General features: G+C 38.6%; 1 protein-coding gene across 1 annotated transcript in view; it reads right to left on the bottom strand.

The window, feature by feature from the left end:
• LOC141823770 (putative histone acetyltransferase HAC-like 1) overlaps positions 1-8939 on the bottom strand; it is a 9096-nt gene extending 157 nt beyond the window's left edge. Inside the window, exons 1-9 of the mRNA XM_074711011.1 lie at positions 8811-8939; positions 8337-8503; positions 7956-8246; positions 4793-4898; positions 4261-4564; positions 3698-4165; positions 1165-3065; positions 267-563; positions 3-153 (exon numbers count right to left, since the gene is read on the bottom strand). Coding sequence (XP_074567112.1) covers positions 3-153; positions 267-563; positions 1165-3065; positions 3698-4165; positions 4261-4564; positions 4793-4898; positions 7956-8125 — 3397 coding nt within the window. The 5' untranslated portion in view covers positions 8126-8246; positions 8337-8503; positions 8811-8939. The remainder of the gene's footprint in view (positions 1-2; positions 154-266; positions 564-1164; positions 3066-3697; positions 4166-4260; positions 4565-4792; positions 4899-7955; positions 8247-8336; positions 8504-8810) is intronic.
• Between the last annotated feature and the right edge of the window lie 381 nt (positions 8940-9320).

Below are 9320 nucleotides of genomic sequence, written 5' to 3'. Positions count from 1 at the left end.
ACTCTGGGGTAAAGGCTTGCGTTCACCATTTTCTATCTCCTTTACATAGCAATTTGGGCAAGTATATTCAGCTTGGCCTCTCTCATTTCTTCGGCCATTAAAGAGAGTGCATATTTGATGTTGCCAAGCTTCACATTTATCACATTGTACCCACTACATGAAACATCAGGAGATAAAGCATAATCGCAAAAATATAAAAGGAAGAACAAAATGCATATTTTGAAAGAAAAATAAGAAAATCAAGATCTACAGTCTCAAGATTTTACCCATTCTTCTGTTTCCTCATCATTTTTCTTCTTTTCAAGTTTTGCCTTGAGAAATGTAGAACCTTCAACTACTATAGTATCGCCACGAGCCTCATTATAGCATGGAATGCAAAAGTAGTGACGGGTTTCACCACTTCCAACTGTGTAGTACATAGCATTCCGCTTTATCCTTGCACCACATATTGAACAATATAGTGGAGATGGATCAAATGTAAGTCTTTCCACTGCACAAAGTTGACATGAATTCTCATTCATTGAGTGCCCCATTGCTTGATTCTTTTCAGCTTTAGCCTTACTCTGTGACCACCAATTTTGAAGATATGAGAGAAAATTGCAAATAAATAATGCAGTAGAAATGTAACTAATGGCTTTCAACTGTGGCATTATTTATCACACAGTAAGAATATAGAAGGTAAGCAATACAAGAAATTTAGCAGCTAAAAATGCTCTCAAGCAGTTTGGTACCACCAAAGAGAAATAGAAATAGAAATGTGAAATGGAAAGACAACTAGCCTAGTGTTTATTTCTACAAAGTGATGTCTATAACACGAGCAATGTGAAGATCCAATAATGACCATAAAAGATATAGTGCATAACCAATCAATTCCTCTCCTACTAAAGAAATTCTTAAAGTGCAGAAAAACACCAAGAACAGGATATCCAGAGATTATTTTACTAATTTGTACAAATTCCTTTTGCATTTTTGTATTCTTTTCTCGAAAACAACTTAGCTCAAAAAGATCTTTGTATCCAAACCCAAACAAGCATATCATATTTTACTATGTAAAATAAGTCAAAGATACATGATGAAGAAAACAACAAATTTTGAGGAAGTAATTTGAACCACAGATAAAACTTTATGATGATAGCAACAGATTTTGATTGTCCAATAGCTAACCTGACCATCCCATCGCCTCAGACTATGAATATGGTCCCTGATTTGTTCTGGAGTGAACAGCTCAGTTAAGGAAACACCTTTTATCTTTGGCTTCCCTGATTTACTTGCAGTTGCTTGATCAGTTGACGTCTCAAAATTTTCCTGCTTGATATCATTTCTTGCCTGATCAATCTTCTCTTCAACCATGAAGGTTTCTTGCTTAACAATACACTTAAGATGATTAGAAGCATTAGATTTCATATCAATTATTGTAGTCTGGTTTTGTTCAATGCCACTTCCATTGGTAGTGAATTTTTCGTGTCCAGTGCTAATGTATCGCTCAGTCTTTGTATCAAAAGTTTCACATTTAGCAGACATGACCATGTCAGTTTGTTTGCAATTTTGATGTGCCTCCTGGAAGCCATCTGAATTGTCCTTAGAAGAATGCAAGGCTGCAGATGATCCATTGTTAGTAACAAGAAGAGATGCATGCTGAATTTTCCTGCATTTAGCCTGCTTATCATCAGACAGTTCAGCAACCACTCCATCTCTCTTGATCCTACTGTTGTCAATATCCATCTGGCTTCCTGGGACAACATCAGATGAAGCACAGGTAAGCTGAATCTTTGTGAGCTTAGACTCCATATCACCAGTGATTTCATTAGTATCTCTTCCCTTGCTTGTAGTATTGGAGGCAACAGCCTGACTCTCTGAACCAGCATCAGATAAAGCACGAGCAGGTATTCTACGAGATGCCATAAGGCTATGAACCGGCACACACACAGGGCAATTAGCTGCTCGGCAATAATGAAAATGACGAAGAAGGACTCTACTAGGCTTACAGCGGGCATACTCACATGAGTTACTATTGCAGCTGCGCATGTGAGTTATTAACTCTTGAACTCTTAAGCAATAAGCTTCTGGGCATTGACCCTTTGGAGAAGGACACCGCCGAGCATGGTGCAAAAACAACAACCACCTACTTTGCTTCAGATAATTTGATTTACCTACAGATTCCTCCAGGCCAGGAGCTAATCTGCTAGAAAAATGGGGCATCCTTGTAGCAGCGCTGGCATTACATCCCTGAAGGGAAACATGAGGTTGCTGAACTTCATCTTTCACTGTAATTTTCTGATGAAATTCTAAAGGTTCTTCACTTGAAAGTTTATCCAGCACTTGTACCCCTTGTGAAGGTTGAAGTTGAAATTGGTCCCTTGTTTGGGATTCATTAGACTGGTTGTTGATAGTCCTTCGAAAATTATCAGCCAAAACATTTGGGTGCAATGATTGTTGTGAATCCTGTGGAATCTGAACAAGAAAATCTTCAGAACCAGATAACTGGTTAACAAATTGTGCTCTAGAATGGACATCAAAAAATTGAGATTGTGATTCTGATGCTTGGATCTGCTGGTAAACTTGTGAATGCAACGCCCCAGAAGGGGTCATAAGTTCATGCCCTGGCATTTGCTCATCTAAAGAAGTTCCTGATGTCTGCCTCAGTGTGTCAGGTGGTAACGATATTTGGTTTTGTTGACTTTGCTGCTGCTGTTGCTGCAATAGCAGTTTAGTTTGGTTTTGAAAGAACTGAGGATAGGATGGACTAACTTGTTGCTGAGATTGCTGCACCTGTGATTGTGATTGCAATACCTCATTTGTCAATTGAGATGCATTTAGATTAATTTTTTGCAAAGGATCAATTGTGTGAGGCCTTATTTGTGTGTACTGTGGATTTAAATTTGTTTGATGGTGTAGCAAGCTTGGATTTGTTCCCACTCTTGTTTGCAAGCTTCCACTGTTGAGATTATTCATAGCAGATAATACAGATGAACCAGGGCCATGAACAATATCAGATCCTGATATATCAGTTCCTTTCATAGCATAAACATCGACTCCACTAAACAACATTTGCTCAGACAATGGCACTGCATAACATTACAGCAGTATTACAATTTTATAAGGAACACTTCCAGAAACAAAATAGGTGCAGCAAATTTGCATGAAGATTGTTGTATAAGCATAAGAAAGTAAAATAACTGCCAGTCTGTTGACCCAAGATACAGGTAGATTCAGTTTAACATGGTGTTCAGTTGAACATAGCATCTCCTCCATGTAGTACCTCCAAGGTTAACAATAATGACAAAAAATTTATTTTTGCATTTACTATTGATCAAGAAATAGAAAGAAAATTTTATAATATTGTGTACCTTTTCCACTATTCATAGGTAAATATATAACTGCATTAAAAAATCAGGTACTCAATTTCCTGATTGATTGTTGGATTCTAAGCTTACCAACAAGGAGATAACATGAAAAACAACATGTTATGAACAAAAATGGGATATTGTTTAAGCACACATGCATAAATTAAGTCAAAAATCACCATATTGTTCAAGGATTCCACCACTTGATCCACAGATAAATACAATATCACATAAAGGATTAGATCCTGGATATCTACAATCTAATTACTAGTATGAAGACAACATAAAAAAATCAAAAGGTATCTGGAAAATGGAAAACTCAGCATAACAGATTCTCATACTGATAGCATTACCAGGCATTCTAGTTTGGTGTATTTGCTGATCAAAGTGTTGTTGCATAGGCCCAGTCTTTATCAATCCCTCTAAATTAGTAGACCTGTTAAATTGCATGTTGCTCCCAACTGAATCCAGACCACTATTCATGACTCCATTTGACATGCTATGCAGTAAAGTCTTCTGCAGATTATTTGACCTGATACCAGAATCAATCTGCCCTCCTAAACTATGTAATAAGTGGTTGCTTAGGTTTCCAACATTCCTTGTCTGTTGTAATTCCGAAGGTATTGTAGAATCACACCTGGAAGGATTAATTGCCTTAGAAGATTCTGAGCCTAAGGATACAGCCTGTTGATCTACATATCCTGGTGTTGGAATCATCTGACTAGATTGCCTTGGCATGCCAGTGGAGTTTGAATGCATTATATTTCTTACACCTGAGCCCAGAGGAAAGTCAGTACCTTGTCTCGGATGGCAATTGGAAACTGCACAGAAGAAAAAGTCTCATCCCTGTATATATGAAACCAAAGAGAGGGGCAAACGGCAAATAAAAAAAGATGGAAAACGCAGATTAAATTACCATTAGCCAAATGAAATGGGGCATTGACATCAGTCAGACCATTCCCAGTTGGTTGCAAATTCCCCACATTTGTTGCTGGAGAACATTCAACACTTGAACTACTAATTTTGGGGCTCTCAACTGAACCAGATATTATTGATTGTGCATTTCTATTTTGCTGTATCCTAGGCGTTGGAAGTATCATGCCGGGAGTAGAAGAAGATCTAACTTGCTGTGATGCACGTTGTTTGCTGTTAAAAATCCTCCTTATGATGCCAAAAAAGCGGTTTTCATCCGACTCCATATACAAAGTCAAATATTCATCCTGGCCAAAGTTCAATACGTATTGCAAAATTTGTAAGGGTTAGCATAGGAAAGAAAATGATGAAATACCAAAAAAAAAAAAAAGAGAGAACCTTTAGCATTATAGTCAACAAAGAGGCCTGCGATAGACCTACTATACTAAAAAGTACCATGGATTTGGACTTCAAGATATTGAGATAAAATTGAAACTGTCAAGAAAATTAATATCTTCGTAAAGTCGAAATGATACCTTTGTTCCAGTATCTCTGAACATACATTCTTCCAAGCATTTGACTATTTCTGGTAACTTATGCCGCCAGTCATTAGGCTGGTTTCTTCTTTGAAGAATATTGTAACTGCAACAAGTGAATATTTCTAAAACTAGTCACAACTTTTGACAATAGCAAATATTTGTTTATCTAAATGAAATTTGTATAAATATTCCTAACATTAATAATTTAATATAATAATGCAATTCATGAACATCCATTCTGCATTAACTATAAACAGTTTGTTTATTTCAAGATGCCCACATCCTTGCATAATGATAACATTTTGGAAGGAAATTACTGTTGAAGAAAGTCGTAACCATTTAGCATTGCCTAAAATGCTATGTGCTAGTCAAGGCAATCTTGCTCCGTTAGATTGAGATAACAAAATTGCATCCCTTTGTCCTCACATTAAAGTGTAAGGTTACTTTAAAAAGACAATGATGGCAAATCCAAGAGAATTGATTAGCATAATCATACTATGACTCTTTAACTACCAAGATCAACAAAAAAAATAGTGAAAAATAAACATTAGATATGTTAAACCTTACTTGTTGGCATGACAGTTTTATTTTATTTGTATTGCCGCAACCTATGTGCTAATTAAGAAGGAAAAAATTAGAGGAAAATATGCTAAAGCGTTGCAACATCAGCTTCCTGAAATGAGGTAAGGAAATTTGATGAAGACAATAAAGAGGACAAAAAACTGATAAAAGGTGTGCTAAAGAAGGAAGAGCAAGAAAGAGAACAACAAGGACGACAGTGAAAGATCTATTATGTTGCTAAGTGTCTATGTTCTACATTATCAATTCTAAAAAATCAGCTATTTTAAGAAACAAAGAAGCATAAAACTTATTGGCTACTTTGGTGTTGTTATAGTAGCAAAGATAGTCACTCAGCTGACATGGGAGGTAGTCGAAATTGAACATTTTATATAGGTAGTTTTAGTTCTAATTTGCTAAGAATAAGCATCTAAGCAAAACTTAAACATTACTAGTAATATAGCACAATAGCCTTAAATTGAGTTCATTGGCAGATAAATTCATGCATCAACTGCCAGATAAATGTAAGTTGGAACATATGTGTTGGTGCAGGAAGGACCAGATGATCGAACCTTGATTTTGATAATGGCACCATGTTCAAGTTAAGTGTGTTATTGGACTGATGTGTTGATCTAGTGTGCAGGGAGCACAGGTAAAGTCCTAGTTGAGGCTAGGCAAAAGACAAAGTCCTAATTGTAGGCTAAGCAAGGACAAGTCCTAATCTAGAGAATCAGGCAGAAGACTTGACAGGTCGAGTGCACCAGATGCAAGCCCATGCAGTGTCGGAGGACTGGGAAGCATGACCAAAGTCCAATCGGGTACGGTCAGGAGGACCAGAGGATTGGTGAAGTCTGGGCGGTCTGGAAGACCGAGTCGCAACAACAAATTCCTGGGGGCCGAGGACAAAGCCGAGTAGGAAAGTCCAACAAGTCTGGAGGACTTGGTTGGCAGTCAGGTAAATTCTCCCGAGAGGAGTGGGTCAGGACGCGTTCCCGAAGAGGAACTGTAGGCGTCAGGTCTAACCCAAGGTTTCACTAGAAACCTGAAGTTAAGACCAAAAATCAGTTCAAAGAACTGACTTTTCGATTTGTATTTTTGTATATTTGGAACTAACTTGTCTTGCAGATTGGGAAGTTGAAGTCTTTGACTCCGGGCGACTTAAACTGAGGTTCGAGTCGACTAGACGGTCGAGTCGACCGGAACGTGGATTCCAATCGACTTGGGCTCGGATAAGCGTAGTGGAAGTCAAAGTCTATCGACACTCTCCACGTCAGCTTCAAGTCGACCTGAGTAGGGATTCTAGTCGACCTGAAGGCGAAGTCAACCGTGGAGAAAGAGGATCGCGGTCTACGTGGGGTCGACCTGAGATGCATTCCAATCGACCTGAGTGGGTTATAAAAGCAATTTCAACCAGAGGCTTCGAACATCAATTCCCACACTTCCACGAGCAAATCTTGTCGAGCCGACGACGTCTTGAGTGAGCAGTAGCATCCATCCAAGCCGTCGTAACGCCGAATCTTGTATTTAAATTAGTAATCCGATAAAAAGTTTTGTTTTATCGCGATATTTTTGTAATTCGTTACAACTTTTTTCCGTAAGGAAACAAGTTAATTAATGGATTGCCCATACGAAAACGATCACAGATCATGGGCATTGGAGTAGCAGCCTTCGGCTGTGAACCAAGTAAAAAAACTTGTTGTTTTTGTTTTTACTTTACTAAGTCTTCCGCTACAGCTAATCTGATTAATCGAACGCTCGAATTTTCGAAAATTGGGGAAAACGCTTAAGCGCTATTCACCCCCCGCCCCCCTCTAGTGTTGCTTAACTCGATCCTACAATATGTTTTACTGCCGCTGTGAGCGCCTTGAAAATGCTCACCTAGAGGTTCTTATCAGATGCTCAACTAGGTGACAATGGAATGTAGTGGTCTTGACAAGCCTTGTGTGATTTGAGTTGCAACCTTGTGTAGTAGTGCCTTTTGATATTGTTGGACAAAAATTGATATAGTCAAGTTGCAATCATTTAGATTTGCTTGCACATGCTAATTTATGTGCAAGAGCCAGGTGCCTCCAACCAGACATGATTCGCTCAAAGTGCTCATGGCTCAGCTAAAGTGTCTTGACTTATGGAAAGGTCCACTCCAAAAGTTAAGCGATGGACCAAAGTAGATCATGATATAGTTAGGTGAGTACAGGTAGAAATTTAAGTACTCTACCCATGCTTTAAGCAAGAGATTGTGCGCCAATATGCTGATGTCCAACTGCATGGCATCTGCACCTAACAGACCTGTGCCTCTTCCTATTGGCTAAATGATGTAGCAGGTATGCACTGACTTTTGCAATAGCCAAAAAAGACTACCATGAAGAGTAAAACATTAATTGCCTATACATTACCATCCCTTTTAGTTATACTCCATGGGTTGCATTTAAATCCTTCAGGTTCATTATAATTCAAATTCTAGAGTTTAATAAACCGATAGTAGAATTTTAATTACTTGCAATTTGAACGTGAACATGTGTAAGTACATTCATTGCTTCAGTTGCCAGGTTAGTCAAGCTGGACTAATCATGAAGTATTTCAAGATATAGGACGATTAGCTTACATTTTTTGCTGCATTCTTCTACGGAGTTGCAGAAATTCAGAATCCATCTTTGGAGGATCAAGATTCTGCATTTGAGATGCCATTGAATTGTTGATCTGCTGGGGCAGACCGGGCATTTGCGAGCTAGTTTGAGAAGCTGCCTGTCCAGATATAGGAGCATTGGATTTCATAGCCCTCTATCCACATGCAAATTTATGATTATTGTCTAGATTTATTGCTTGAAATCCCAGGAAGTAACAGAGTAATGCCAATCAGAAACTGACGTTAGATCTTGTGGAACAGTTAAAGGGCCTGCAACAAATTTGAAGAGCATCATAACTTACCATCATTCATAGAAAAGATAAGTAAAGCCTCTTAATAGATATTGAGTAGAATAATCACCTAGGAATATGAAATAATAATGATAACAAAACGGACGCAACCTAAAAACCTCCTTGCTCTGCTCCCTCCATCTTAAATTAGTGTAATTAGTCCATTTGGAGCTTGTCAAATTGAAAGAAAAAAAAGGTGCTACTTTATTTGGGAACCAATCAGAACTCTTTGAAAATCTGCACTCAAGAACAACAGAAGTAAGATGAATATAGTTACAAGAAGTCGTACAATAATACAGAAAATTAGGGGAAAATAATCGGATGGAATTGCATTGGCCTCTTCGTTCGACTTGCAATGAACAAACTGCTCAAAATTATAATTTACATTCAAAGAACAAAACAATCAAACCAAGAAATCAAATTCATATTGTGCCCAACAATATAAAGAGAGGAACAGACAAAGCCCTAATGTGCCAAAGGCCAACCAAATTCCGCAACCGATAAAAAGAGACTTGATCAAAGAGAATCAGCAAAGCAAACTAACCTAGACGGCTAGACCGTCATCCCGATTGCTGAATCCCGAAACTCTGGGTCTTGTATCAGCGTTACGAACCCATCTGCCAATCCAATCTCACCCCTGAACTTCCTTCTTCCGGCCGTCAGCCTCCTCGCCGTCCTTGATCTCTCTTCCCCGCTCGCTGCCGCCGATTGCCGGCGCGACGCGTCGGCCGTCGTACAAATTTGGAGAAGTTCGCCCTCGCGATTTCTCTCACCGCTGCTCCAAGAACGCCGCTCGCGATGGATTTGGGAGCCGCCGAAGGTGCAGATCCTCCGATTTAGATTTCGTCGACGCTGATTTCCGAATCCATCACGTCACACGCAACGGAAACCATGAACCGGACCGAATCGCCGGGAATCGATACGACTCGGCTCGACCAATTTGGCCCGATCAAATTACTAAAGAAATTTGAAAATGTTAAATTATTAATAAAGGCAATCACAATTTTTTTATAAAAAAAATAACAAATATATAATATATTTTAACTAACCACGT

This window comes from Curcuma longa, chromosome 3 (genome assembly GCF_044706935.1).
Source record: "Curcuma longa cultivar G26 ecotype Majalengka, Jawa Barat chromosome 3, ITB_CL_G26_1.1, whole genome shotgun sequence".
In the NCBI taxonomy this organism is placed as follows: Eukaryota; Viridiplantae; Streptophyta; class Magnoliopsida; order Zingiberales; family Zingiberaceae; genus Curcuma; species Curcuma longa.
Note: the sequence above shows the minus strand (reverse complement) of the source record. Positions and strands in the feature narration are given on the sequence as shown.